Source organism: Saccoglossus kowalevskii, chromosome 8 (assembly GCF_978046115.1).
Source record: "Saccoglossus kowalevskii chromosome 8, keSacKowa6.1, whole genome shotgun sequence".
In the NCBI taxonomy this organism is placed as follows: Eukaryota; Metazoa; Hemichordata; class Enteropneusta; family Harrimaniidae; genus Saccoglossus; species Saccoglossus kowalevskii.
Window position 1 is genome coordinate 7704412 of NC_140648.1, and position 14993 is coordinate 7719404.

At 35.3% G+C, this 14993-nt stretch overlaps 1 protein-coding gene across 1 annotated transcript in view; it reads left to right on the forward strand.

Annotated features, from left to right (window-relative positions):
* Window positions 1-11759, forward strand: part of LOC100377630 (tRNA (guanine(26)-N(2))-dimethyltransferase-like) — a 16964-nt gene extending 5205 nt beyond the window's left edge. Inside the window, exons 5-16 of the mRNA XM_002736275.3 lie at window positions 1134-1321; window positions 1477-1705; window positions 2486-2634; window positions 4060-4143; window positions 5324-5393; window positions 6711-6845; window positions 6940-7025; window positions 8137-8245; window positions 8609-8685; window positions 9259-9378; window positions 9549-9663; window positions 11442-11759. Coding sequence (XP_002736321.2) covers window positions 1134-1321; window positions 1477-1705; window positions 2486-2634; window positions 4060-4143; window positions 5324-5393; window positions 6711-6845; window positions 6940-7025; window positions 8137-8245; window positions 8609-8685; window positions 9259-9378; window positions 9549-9663; window positions 11442-11519 — 1440 coding nt within the window. The 3' untranslated portion in view covers window positions 11520-11759. The remainder of the gene's footprint in view (window positions 1-1133; window positions 1322-1476; window positions 1706-2485; window positions 2635-4059; window positions 4144-5323; window positions 5394-6710; window positions 6846-6939; window positions 7026-8136; window positions 8246-8608; window positions 8686-9258; window positions 9379-9548; window positions 9664-11441) is intronic.
* The last annotated feature ends 3234 nt before the right edge of the window (window positions 11760-14993 follow it).

The following is a 14993-nucleotide window of genomic DNA, read 5'->3' on the forward strand; positions in this document are numbered from 1 at the left end:
TCAGGGTTGGAAATTGAGACGTACAATCAGGAAGAGGTGGGAGGCTTCAGTGCTTGTAAAAAAGCACAGCATTCATGTTGCAATGAGGAAGGTTACCACAGGATGTCAGAAACTTACTCTCATTCCAGATCTTTTATTTGGTTCTATGTCTGTTGATATGCGTAATTATTAAAAAAAAAAAAAAAAAATCTGGATGATACATACTTATATTGGTAATCATATTTCAGTCGTACTGCATTGACATAAATATGACATATGAACCCCTTTGGTAGACATGTATATAGATATGTTGATATGTAATCTGTAGTTAACATTGAGATTAACTTTCAGTAAAAACACACGAGATCTCATGTGCATTGTCAGTGCTTGATGATAGTCAACTATGGTCATGTTTTACATTCACCTCATAGAGCCTGTGTGTCAACTACATGATATAAACATACATTTTTTCTCAAACAGGGTCGGTGATGCCCGTTTTTTATTATTAGTAAAAAACCCTTCCAGTGTATCAAAAATTGTGAAACTGTATCGAAAAACCTTTTGTCTTGCAGGTTGTGTGACTAAGAACTTGGCGTACAATTTATTTATTGTATGAAATATAAAATGTGTTAAATAATAAACTACCCGGTAATTCTGGAAGATATAAATTCCTGTTTACATACACCGCTATTATGAGTTCAACACAACCGGTCACTGGTAGCATAGTGGTTGTCGCATCAGACTAATGATTGGTAGACCCAAGTTCAAATCATTCCTTAGGCTGAACATCAAACGTGTCAACCCCTACCCTGGGTGAGTGCGCCACAGACTCAATGGGGAAGGCCAATTCCACAGGACGAGATTCATTCACTAATGAATGCGACTTGGTTAAAGTCCGCAGGTGCTTATGTTCGACCGAGCCTGGTTGACGCCATTTGATAAAGAGATGGCCACACAGCCCTGTCATGTAGTTCAACACAATTTATCCAACACTTCTTCCCATATGATGAGTAATGGTTGTATTTTCTAAAATGATTGAACCCAAGAAACATATTTACTAAATTGATATCATTCTTTATATAGTGCATCTAGTGCCACAATTTAATAATGTTATGATATACAGCATATACATGTTTATTTTTAATATTTCACAGGCAGGTATCTCTATCCTAGAAGGTTTGTCAGCATCTGGTCTGCGGTCTATCCGATTTGCTAAAGAAATTGCTGGTGTCAAACAAATTGTTGCCAATGATTTTGCTGCAGAAGCTGTGGAATCCATTAAAAATAACGTCAGACATAATAAAGTGGATGGCATGGTAACCGCCAGTCATGCTGATGCTGCGTAAGTGCATGTCACTCAACTTTATAACCATATTTATTTCAAAAGTTAGTCAATTGTTATTATTGTCTTGTGTGGAATTTTTCTGTCCCAGACTGACCATTTACTGACATGTTTTGTTTTTACTACCTTTCTTCTTTTTCTTTTTCTCCCATAAGGTTATTAATGTATCAACACCGAAATCCCTATGATCGCTACGATGTCATTGATTTAGATCCGTATGGGAGTCCATCACAGTTTTTAGATTCAGCAGTACAAGCTGTAAAAGACGATGGAATACTATGCATTACATGTACAGATATGGCTGTCTTATGTGGTAACCATGGTGAAACCGCATATTCAAAATATGGTGGTATGGCTCTGCATACAAAATATGGTCATGAAATGGTATTGTATATTTAAATTTGTGTATATTTTAATTTGCTTGCAAGTAACGAAAATACAATGGATTATTCATATTCATATCATGGTTATTCATATTCTATGGGTAGTACATCACCCTTCAAATTCTATACATGTAGGTAGTGTTTCATTTTTTATATCCTGTGGGCACTGTGTCACCTTTTATATCCTGTGGGTAGTGTGTTGCGTATGTCTAGATCACATTCAAACTACACACATATATACTGCATTTTGTGATACATGTGCATGTCCAATTTGACAATTTGATTCAAGATGAGCACAAGGTGGCTATTTTTGTGCTCAAAATTCATCACCATAAAGCATTTCTGCCATTCTAGAACTGGATTTCAGTCGTGAATGTAAAAAGACCATGATGCCAGTCATTTTGTTTTTCAGATGGTCTGAAAATGGCTGACTGGCAACTATTCTTTTTTTATCGAATATTATTCTGGAAGCCATCTCACTGACATGCCTTGACCAATCACTCTCAGACTTTTTACATACATCAATCCTCATGTTGATAATCAAATTCAGAATAACAGAATGACAGCCATTTTAATAGTAAAATGCACATCATTTTGTTTTTCATACAGTGTATCAAATTTAAAATTTACACATACATCGTACTTTGTGTATCTCATTTGTTTCAAGTTCTGATTTATTTACCAATAGAGACTGTCATCTAAGGACATGGCTTGCTACCTTTATGCTTTGTTTCTGTTCTTTTATGTTCGCATAAACACTTTGATACATTTTTCTTTTCAGGCTTTAAGAATTGTGTTGCATTCTATTGAATCACATGCAAACCGTTACCATAGATACATAGAACCATTACTGTGCATCAGTGTTGATTTCTACATACGTCTATTCATAAGGGTTCATACAGGGCAAGCAGAAGTCAAAAAATCAGCAAGGTAATTATCGTTATTCAATTTTGTACGAGATCAACCAATTATCAAGAAGACATACATGTATGCAATATATTGGGTTGATTACTTATGGATTTGTATAATGAGTTGATGAGGTATAGTCTGTCTTTAAAAGTTCTTGTATATTATAAACTGTTTATTTCATGAACCCTTGTTAAAAATTTGTTAATGTTCTTATATTGACCAGGAATACAATTTATTACAAAATGAATAAATTGTGTGTATTTTTTTCCATGAATTAGTTACTTCTTTAAGGCAGTTTAAGTCAAATTCAAACTTGCACTACTGAGCATGTTTTTGAGCATATATGTAATGCATTATAATTTTAGTATATAATGAAAAAAAAAATATCACACTACAAGCAGTATTTTAAAATGTTTTAACAATGTTTTATAATACTAGTAAACATTTGCAAGCAAAAATTCTTATCAAAATATTATTTTTCACCACCAACCAAGATGAAATTCATTGCATTGCTACAGAGTACTTACTTGTATATTTTATTAAGTTTGGGTAAATATTTGTTTAAAAGTTTTCATTTCAGAGAAACTGAAATGGAAGTATAATTTTAAGTATATGTATCTTGTAATTTTAAAGTGACCGTGTGTAATTTTGAAATGTAACAGTACTTTAGGCCGGTGGCCATATAGTGCGGAATAAATAATAATAATATACAATAATAATATACTGATACATAACAGATTGATACAATAGTGGTACATACAATTTTCTTATTTTCTTTTTATGCCCGAACATGTATCACAATAAATATACACTCGAAGGTATTCACAAATACATGTGCTAGCATCTCTATTCAATAGTTAGAATGTTATTACCGTTATGTTGAGCAAAGTATGTGATTTTGAAACCAGAATACATGTACATAGTATCAACAATGTCTAAGTTAAATTCTTGTTTTTTTTAATTTTTCAAGTTTAAATATACACATATCAGAAACAACAGTTATTCCTTATAAACCAGTTTGGTATATTTTGCATTATCTAAATATAAAGAGAGGTTGGCAGATGAAATTGTATGTCTTGAAGGTATATTGTTTCAAGTTCAAGCTGTAGTTTATAAATTAACATCTTGCAAAATTCTATGTAAAACAATTTATTTTCAAAATGAAAACAACAGTTTAAAGTGTGATTGACCTACATGTACTAGAGACATTTTTGTGCTTTAAAATTGAACATTTTTGGCCTACATTTATCTCTATTGCAGTTGTTCTAATAGCAAATATTGACATTAATTTTCTAGAATCATCCAAATAAAAAATTAGTTCTTTAAAAGTATATTTTTTCACTCAGAAATCAAAATATACATTATTTTTTTTTATTGACATTGTTTTATATATCTCAATATTGTCTTTGTGAAAATTGAATATATTGTAATGTTGTTGCATTGCAGTAAGCGTGCCATGGTCTACAACTGTGTTCACTGTGAAACCTACCATTTACAAAGAATGGGCAAATGTATACAGACAGAAAAAAGGTGAATGTACTTTTAAAATATGTCATCATGTAGCACATTTTATCATCTCTCTCTCTCTCGTGTTCTTTTTCTCAATTTTGACACTAGAGGGAGGCTATCTTTTCTTCTCCCTAACATCAAATATTGTGGATAATCCGGGGGGGGGGGTCACTTTATATACTGTTACTACCCCATGTGCGTTCCAAATTTAGCTGGAAAGCGGGGTGTTTTTCACCTTCTAAAGCGGGCCCGCGCGGGAAGCAAATAGGCCCCCTTTTAATTTGCTAATGTCTGCAATAGGCCCCCCAGAAATAAACTCACAGGGTTGCTGCGCCCGCTGTAGGCCCCATCTTGCAACAACCACTCCTATACACTGCCCTAGGCCCCGAATTGGCGGACCCATTGTCCCGACCAGGCCGCAAACGCCCGCCTGAACGTTCCCACCGAGACTTTCCTGCCACTTCCAACACGAGCATACAGAGGAGGCTTATTGTAATCGAAGAAACAAAACGGAATGAAACAAAACGGGATAACACACACAATAAAAATTAAACTGTATTCAGTGAAAATGGGTTTTATACGCACAATATTTACAAAATATTTGCTGTTATCCCATTTCACTTTGTTTCGTCGATTACAATATATCGCATACAGAAAGTCATACCCCGGAGTCATCCCCACTTCTTTCACGCCTCGTCCTCATTCGCATTCAGATCCTGCTTTTTTCATGCCAAAGTCACTCGGAGCTGAACATAAAATTGCATAATGGTATCTGATGGAATAAGAATTCTGGCAAAGTTGTGTGCATTGTAATGATCATATTCACACTCACGTCAATAGCTCTGATCTTTCTTCATCAAACAACGAATGACACCAACAGGAGTTGCATACACAGTAACTTGTTTGAGTTGATCACACTCCACTTGAGTGCAAACACGGCAGAGAATCCTCGCAATAGGGGGTAGTATGTTGTCATTATACATGTATGTCTGAAATAGGGGGTGTTTTTTCTTCAATATGTCTGCTCTAGGGGTTACTAAATTAATATTGCATCCGCAATAGGGGGTATGGTTTGCCAATGTGCTGCCTGCACTAGGGGCCTATTATTTTTAATATTGAGTGACCCATGTTCGCCATAGTTCCAATGTATGTCTCCCCTCAAGTGGCAGAATTTACATTTTCGTGTTTCTTTTGTTTTTAGTTTGAAATACTGTCCTGCTAGCGGACCTCCAGTTGGATCATCATGTGAACACTGTGGTGGAAGATTCCAGGTAATCTGACTGTATTTTTGTGTAAAATAATAATAGTAATATTTGCATGAAACCATATACTCTCTCACTCTGTTTCACTAGTTCTTTTTTTGTGAGCTTTCATGATTGCCTTAAAATATTTTAAAAAAAATAATACATTTAGATAAAAATATATGAAAAATAATAAACACCATATCTCATGCATGCCTGGACTGATTACGTAATACATATCTCATATATGGCTGACTGGTGGCTATTTTGGTCTGACTTGTCTATATACATCATACACAACTTTTTTCGGTTTGCTAAGAGAAATATGGCACAGGAAAATACTCATCTTTTAGGAAAAAAATGTGACGCTGGTGTGCAATGAGATGATTTCATTATAGTTACCTGAGTAAAACGGCAAGTGAAATAATATTCAATGGGGGTTGGGGTGGGTGTCTGTGATTCAGGCATTCTCAAAAAGTTACAAGCATGCTAGTATAACAACCTATACATCATCTGAAAGCTTAGATATATGCGAATACAGTAGTGCATATGCTGCACCAATATTTAAGGAATTACCTGCTGACCAATTTCGCTATTGCAGTTTTATTTGACTATTCTGACTTTAAAACACATGAATATCTAAATTACACAAGACATTTCTATACTGTAGACAGAAAGAATGCGTCATATTATTAGCTCCACTGTTGACTTTGTTGAATGGAGCTCTTCATATGAGTGATTGTCAGTTGTTGTTCGTGGCAACTTTTTACTTGTTGTATATATACCTTAGATAGACCTCACTTAGATTTGTTCATTTCATGATATCTTTAATTCTCTAATTTTAATATTTTGTAATTTTTGGTAAAAAGTTATATTTTTGACCTCTTGTTGAAAACCGCAATTGATTGATTTGATATTATATATAAATCTACTACAGACCTCACTCAGATTTGTTCATTTTGTGATATAATATCTTCAATTCTTTAATTGAAATGTGCATTATTAACCACAGAGCTATCTCAGCGAGGCTCCTTGTTTTTATTATGTGCCTTTTAGCAACCATCAAATAATTAAGACATGCTACTGACAATCTTATTGGATAAATTTGACACGCTGTAATTAGAAAACTAAAGCATATATTGTACATTTTCACAAAATAATGCTCACAAAAACACATAGATCCGGAAATCCTGCAAAGTGCAAAATCATTTTTAGATTTCTTTGTCTTCTGAAATTGTCCTTCAGGAAATATGGCATATGCAATACCATATTCATCTATATCCAAGCTTAAATGGTAGAGACTACGTCATAACAGTGAATTGTCATGATTTATTCTTTGCTACATAGATTGGTGGACCCATGTGGGCTGAACCCTTACATAATATGGAATTTGTTACAAAATTATTAAGAAGAGTGGAAAGGAACCCTGGGAGATTTTTAACATCAGACAGAATTATTGGTTTATTGAATGTTGTGAGTGAGGTAAGGTTTTTTTTTGGATACGAGAAAATTTTCTTAGTTTTGGTTGCTTTTAGTATTATTTATACAGACTGTAATTGTGTTTGTCTCATTATAGGAGTTACCAGACTGTCCACTGTATTATATTGTTGGTAAAATGTGTAATGTATTACACTGTAGTTGTCCGTCACTGATCCAACTAAGGTAAATGACCAATATGTATAGTGTTTTAATTTTAATATTTTCCATATTTTCAATCCATGTACCACTTGACCAAAATTATTTGTAATACACATAGTACTTGCTTGGCCAAAATTACTTGTAATCCATGTAGTACTTGGCCAAAATTACTTGTAATTCATATGTAGAACTTGGCCAAAATTACTTGTAATCTATGTAGTACTTGGCCAAAATTACCTATAATCCATATGTAGAACTTGGCCAAAATTACTTGTAATCCATATGTAGAACTTGGCCAAAATTACCTGTAATCCATGTAGTACTTGGCCAAAATTACTTGTAATCCATGTAGTACTTGGCCAAAATTACTTGTAATCCATGTAGTACTTGGCCAAAATTACTTGTAATCCATGTAGTACTTGGCCAAAATTACTTGTAATCTATGTAGTACTTGGCCAAAATTACTTGTAATCTATATGTAGTACTTAGCCAAAATTACTTGTAATCCATATGTAGAACTTGGCTATAATTACTTGTAATCCATATGTAGAACTTGGCCAAAATTACCTGTAATCCATGTAGTACTTGGCCAAAATTACTTTAATCTATGTAGAACTTGGCCAAAATTACTTTAATCTATGTAGTACTTGGCCAAAATTACCTATAATCCATATGTAGAACTTGGCCAAAATTACTTGTAATCCATATGTAGAACTTGGCCAAAATTACTTGTAATCTATATGTAGTACTTAGCCAAAATTACTTGTAACCCATATGTAGAACTTGGCTATAATTACTTGTAATCCATATGTAGAACTTGGCCAAAATTACCTGTAATCCATGTAGTACTTGGCCAAAATTACTTTAATCTATGTAGAACTTGGCCAAAATTACTTGTAATCCATGTAGTACTTGGCTAAAATTAAATGTAATCCATGTAGAACTTGGCCAAAATTACCTGTAATCCATATAGTACTTGGCCAAAATTACTTGTAATCCATATGTAGAATTTGGCCAAAATTACTTGTATTTAATGTATGCATGATGTATTTAATTTTTATATACTCCAGGACATCTAAATAGTTTTGTATTTTTGTACTGTGCCTTTGAATTTTTTAAATAATTTCTTTTGTAGATCTGCAATACTGCATGCTGGGTATGAAGTTTCCCTATCGCATGCCAGTCCAGAAGCGATTAAGACCAGTGCACCTAGTGATGTTATATGGGATATTATGAGAGCATGGGTGAGTCAACTCCAGTCCTACAAATATTAAACCTGTACATTATATTTTTTGTGTGAATATTTTTGTCCTTTTTGGTAAAATTGCTATTTTCTACTTTTTCTCAAAAATTACCAGCTTAATTTGTTTGACATTTGGTATGGTTATCAACAAGATGATAACAATTGTGATTGCCATGGCAACAAGCACCCTGTTTATAAATAACCATGATATTGTGGTAACAATAAACATAACGAATAATGTATTGTATTGAACATTATATAATTTGTTTTGAGAAAGACACTCAAAATGTAGCAGAGCTATTTTCACCGAGAGGTCACCTGTCTACCTGTCTACTTGTCTGACTTGTCATACATTTGATTATAGGTCAAATTGCACCCTGTGAAGCAAGAGAGACTGAAAGAGGGCAACCCAGCAACTAAAATACTTAGTAAAGAACCAAGGTGAGACTTATTTGGCTTTAAAAATATATCAATTGCTCATGTATTCATTCTAAGCCTGCTTTACATGTAATAAGTAAATTGGCATCATCTGAGAATAATTGAGACTTACTGTAGTACATGACATGCATTCTACTATTGTAGTTGAGTCTCTTATAACTTGGAATTAATCTGTGCTTGTGTACTTGTGTCGACAAATGTCTAATAGCAGTTTGGAATTAATCTGTACTTGTGTAGACAAATGTCTAATAGCAGCTTGGAATTAATCTGTGTATATTATTTGTAAACTTATGCTGATTATATAGTAACATATTTTCTCACTAGTGTCTGCAGAATGTGTATTGAATCGCTTTGTCATTTGTCAGTGTCAACAAAAAGTAACATTGGTGTTGAATGTTACCAGAATATATACTAAATAAATAAATATTAATATTTTTTGAGTTTTTCACTTCTTGTATAGATGACGAGGTGACACTACATTTTACAACAGAACTATTTCTTATCGTTGATTTCATATGTGCTCTTATCGCTAGTTGTAAATTTCTTGTATTTCTGAGGTCATTATTTATCTTTCAGCATTGAAGTTTCATTCACAACATTACCCAGTGCAAATCCACGATCCAGAAAGTTTAAACTGGTTAGGTTTCCAGAAAACCCTCAGAAATATTGGGGGCCTAAAGCTAGAGCAAAGAGAAAGTAAGTTATGACTTGAGAACTATTCTTTCGTTACATCATTATTTTGAACCTGAATCCAGTCCAGTGGACAGTAAATAAATTTGCTTTCTACATGTAGCTATAATTCATACTACATGTATCTTAATGTGTCTGCTATTGTCACATTAAATGATAAAGGTTTTCTTTGGCAGAGGTGGCAGTGAACCTATCATTGAAAAAAGAGCAAGATTACAAGGGAAACGAGGACCAGTTGAGGGCTACATCGAGAGGGACTTGAAAAGTTATCCTTGTAAAAGATTTAAAAAGGTATTCAGATAAATGCACTAATTTCTTGAGTCACAGGAAGTTTTTTTGGAATCAGTGCATAAGCCCTTCTGATATAGAAACACAGCTTACTGTGGGCCACCTTTGATGTTCAAAACTAAAACATGTAAAATACTCCCTCATGCCCCTCAAATAGTGTTCTTTACAGTCAGTGGATGCGATTGATGGGAGGAAATGGAACAGTGTTTGGGGGACAAAACAAGTTCTCTCGCTTTCATCAATATCTTGACAGTTATTTGTGTGCTTATTCGTCCCCGATCGGACGAAGTCCGAAAACGGGGACTTATAATTCGGTCTCCGTCTGTCCGTGTGTCTGTGCGTCTGTCCGGAGTCATATCTCAGAATCCCTTGGACCGATTCCGTTCATTCTTTGCATGTGCCTAGTACTTTATGTGGGACATATGCACATGCAGTGGTTTAGCGATTCGATTCAAAATGGCCGACTGGCAGCCATCTTGTTTTTTGAAAATGTTGCATTTTGGACATGCTTTGTCAGTTTTCATTCAAACTTGGTACATAGATTATACATGTTAGGATACATGTCCATGACAATTTATTTCACATATGGATCGAAGATCGTCGACTGGCAGCCATCTTGTTTTTTGAAAATGTCATATTTTGGACATGCTTTGTCAGTTTTCATTCAAATTTAGTACATAGATCATACATGTTAGGATACATGTCCTAACCGTCTGTGAGTTCCTGAGTCTGTCTGACCATCCGTCTATGTGTTCGTCCGTCCATAGTCATATTTCAGAATCCTGTTGACCGATTCTATTCATTCTTTGCATGTGCCTAGTACCTTATGTGGGACATATGCACATGCAGTGGTTTAGCAATTTGATTCAAAATGGCCGACTGGCAGGCATCTTTTTTTTTTTTTTTTATGCAGTATCTTGGACGTGCTCTGTCAGTTTTCATTCAAATTTGGCACATACATGTACTTTATACATGTTAGGATGCATGTCCATGACAATTTGTTTCAAAATCTGGTCAAAGCTGGCCGACTGACAGCCATCTGACTTTTTGGCCTTTCTACTATATTTCCACAATTTATGTACCATTTTCATTCGTATTTGGCACATACATCATACATATCAAAGATGGCCGAATTACGGCTGTTTTAATTTTTGGCCATATTACTACTACCGGTACACAGAACACGTGTTTTGATGAAAATAAACAATCTGTTGTATACGCCACTTGGAACTCAAGTTTCAAGAACACGCTCGCGACAACCCCTCCGCTTTAATATGATGAGCACAAAGGGAACTTTCAAACATTTAACGAGGACTGTGTCATTTTCAATGACTTGTTCTATGAAGATTACCTCTGATCACGCCATCCCCAGATGATTGCCAATGTTCTTGTTGATGAAATCAGCCAGTCAAATTTTCATTAAATAGCGAACACTTTAATACGTACACAACACATAAATGTACCGGTATATTTAGAGGTATCATATATAAAAACAGGCAATGTGAATGTATATAACATCGTGACTGATGTCTTTGAATAGTATTATGTGGAAAATTGTGTCACATGTATTTGATCATTTCGCATGTGACATCAATAGAATCTTGTCACACTTGTCATGCATTGTGTTGCTGGCATTATTATCAGTGACAGTTAACCCTAATATTAAAGAAACAAAAACAAAGATTTGTGCAAACTTTATGCATAATTATTGCTTTTATAGACTGGGATGGCTATATTCAATAAATAAATAAATCAATAAAACCCATTTTGTTTTATTTCAGGGAAAGTGTGATCTTGGAGATAGGTGTAAATATTCTCATGCTGATTCTATGTGCCATAGCAGAGATAACGAAGTGTAACACTGTAGCTGTCCTACCAAGATACAGACCCCCAGCCTCCTTTTTGATTTAAACATACACATACCATACCCACCCCAACATACATGCCTGATTGGAGATGCCGAAGTGTAACAACATTGGGGGAGGGAGTGTATGTGAATAAACTAGTTATTGCCCTAATATAACCTTGTTTTATCACATTCAAATATGAAATGAGTAAGGTTTTTTTGTTGATATGAAACGTGTTTTTATTCATAAGTATACTGATGTCTTGTTTCCTTTATTCCAACTGATTCCTGTGAGACCTGTATATACTACACACCAACATAATGTTCTCTTTGGTTTTCACAAGGTTTGGTAAAGTTTAGATGGGTCTTTGAGTTAATGTGCTTGAGATCCATACATGTAATGTCACTGTTAATTCCTACACCGAGCAGCATGCTTAGCTCACTGTGAACATAATTTAGCTTACATTCCTCAAATGCTGAGCTTTATACAGAACAAGAACAGGGTGTGGTTTTATTTATCTCTCTAAGCCCAAAAGGTTTGATGCTATTTTTTAGCTTCCCCAATGTGTTTGGACAAACAATTTTAATTGTGCATGTATTAGTTTTTGGCAGTATATTGGGCATTGTTTATGAGATTAAGGGTATTAACTTGTACAGAGATGGAGATTATGGTAATATTGATTGAAAACCATTAGAACCTACCATGAATGTAATACCTGTTTATAAATGTTATGAAAAATGTCACTATGCGTTCAGGCTCAAGGCATGAATTAAGAATCTTTTAATTTAGCTAGTGTCAACTTGATGTTGAATTAGCGACAGCTTAAATTACCGGTAGCAAAATTACAGATTAGCTGAATTACTGGTATCCTAAATAACATGCTGGCCATAGTTCCAAAGATCTACTAAACCACAAATATGTTAATGGATGCAAATATTGTTTTACTGAACTGTGCAGTTTGGTGCAGATTCCGTTCAGGCATTCTCAAGGTGCTGTTTGTTTTCTCAGTCAGGGTGTTGCCAAGGCACCCCCCTAGTGAATGCAAAGTTGTCACCCCCTGGATCTCAACAGTACACAGTTACAGTACACTCTAGCATTCCTGAAGTCGTTGGGGGGGGGGGGGGGGTGTAGTCAGCATGGGCAGGTTGTAGTTAGAGACAACCCAACAATTATTTTGGGATGGGTGTAATTTGCCCCCGGCCGAACACTGCAACAGAATCAGGCTTCTCAGGCCACATTGCACACCAGAGCAATACTGCGGAACACTCACTCGGCGCAGACATTCCAAGACAGCCCAGTACCTTGACCTCCCAGCCAGTCAGGTGCAGGGAGGCACTAGTTTAGTGGACCATGAATTTTGGCAATTGCACTTATTTTCATGATTATGGGTGCTGTAACTAATTCATCTACAGTTGTCTAAACAATTGATATCCACTCTTGAGATGGCAGTAAAGGGCGATATTCAAACGTTTACACAGTCAGGGCAATGTTGCGTAGCTCAACCACTTGAGATGTAACATAGCTGAACACAGAAATTTTTGCTGGCTCAAGCAAAATGCTCTGATAAATGCTGTAATGTAAACACAAAGGGTGAAATGGCTAATCATACTACTGATTGTCCATCATCCGCATCAACTTTTTAGAGTTTTTATAATGATGGTACTTCTCAAAGCAGTACTGATAATTATTCACAAGCTGCATGCTCATCAAAACAATCTAGCATTTGGACTGTAGAAAAAGAGAATTTAAGTTTTCATAGATCTGTTCAGAGATGCACTCAATACTATCGCACTGACAGGGTCTTGGTACCCAGAGTTTGATTTGTCTCATGTTGTAACAAGTAGGATCCAGTTAATCAAGGCCATTAACAATTCCTGCAATTAATTTTCAAAATCTAATTACAAAGGGTATGTTGAATGCTTTGTCATTTGCTCATGAATCTGAAGGAACAACGGCGGGGGTGCAACATGCATGCCTAGGTTCTAGAAAACGTCAGATTACTAGAACTATGTACCCAAAATAGATGTAAACTTATTGTAAAGATGGCTAAGAAGATACCAACAGCCAGTTTTGGGTTGACTTCCGTAGACGTTTCCTCGAACAGAGACCCTAAACTGACTGTACTGCAAATTTTAAGTGGTTTTCTGGCAGCCCAAGACCTATGGAATTCACATGCACCTGTACATTTATTAACAGCATTTTACTTTTTGCCACAAACCATTCACAGCTTGTTGATCTAAAAATGTATCATTTGTTTCTTTTACTAGCGAGGAGAAAGTCCTCTCACGTAAATGGCTATTGAACAAACTTGTACTGTTTGAAACCAAGAGTAGTTTTCTAGTAAATGCTGAACGAAAACCACTATCAAAACATGGAATAGCATCAAACCAAAAACTACCATTAGTGTTGCCTTAATACTGCGAACTTTAGGTTGCTTTTCTATAATTCTCATCGTGGGTTGTGTTGCGCAACTCTTTTGTTCAGACAATTGGACCCAGATTCATGTACGCATCAGTGAACTACATAGAACAAACTCCCTCTTCCTTTCCTAGACCAAAGATGGCATTTTCCTAGTGAATGCAGACAAAAATTTGTCTATCTGATGCAGCTACAAGGACGTTAATGGACCATTTGGGAAGTGGGGTGTTAAGGTCCCCAGAAATATAATGTAGTACTGCAGATTTGGAAAGTTTGATTTTTTTGAGCAAGCCACATCTTAGACTGTAGAAATTGCACCAGATCCATGTACACATAGTAAACTACACATTACTTTCAACCACCTTAGCTTACACACTAGTCACCATGGATTCACAACAGTTCATTGATCTGAAAATAGTTGAAATCCAGGGTGTTGCTGCTTAAATTATTAAAATGTGTCAATTTTACAGCAATTCCAAGCACTGATTTGACGCTGAAGTAGTGCTAGATGTTGATAACTTACTACAATAGGTTACACACTTTTTCACATTTACACAAGTTGTTACAAATAATGCAGACAGCATGTCTACAATTTGAAGCCCACCAGAAGGAAGCTCCGCCCATAAAAGTGGCGGTACATTAGTTTTGAATTTCTCCTCCAATAAGTGAGCGAGGCTCTCAACTTAATTTCATACTTCAATTTGCATCATGTTATTTCAGTGAGAGGGCGCATAAAGTGGTGGCACTGTAAAGCGTTAGTTACCCGTAGAGTTATTTTACAGAACCAACTGATCATGACAGAATTATTGATCAAAGTGCATTATTCCTACTATGGAAATATTCGTATCACGCCGATGTATATAACTGTAAGCTGCCTGCAACAAATGTCTAATGAAGACTTCATCCACTATATCAATAATGAAATTGAATACATGAGTAGAATGGGTGTTATTCGATTATTAGTTCTCGTCGATGAGAACCACAAGGTTGATGTACATGTACCACCAAATAATCCCTTTAAAAAACCTACCACTTGCAACACACGATCACACGTCCGGAGAGTAGTTT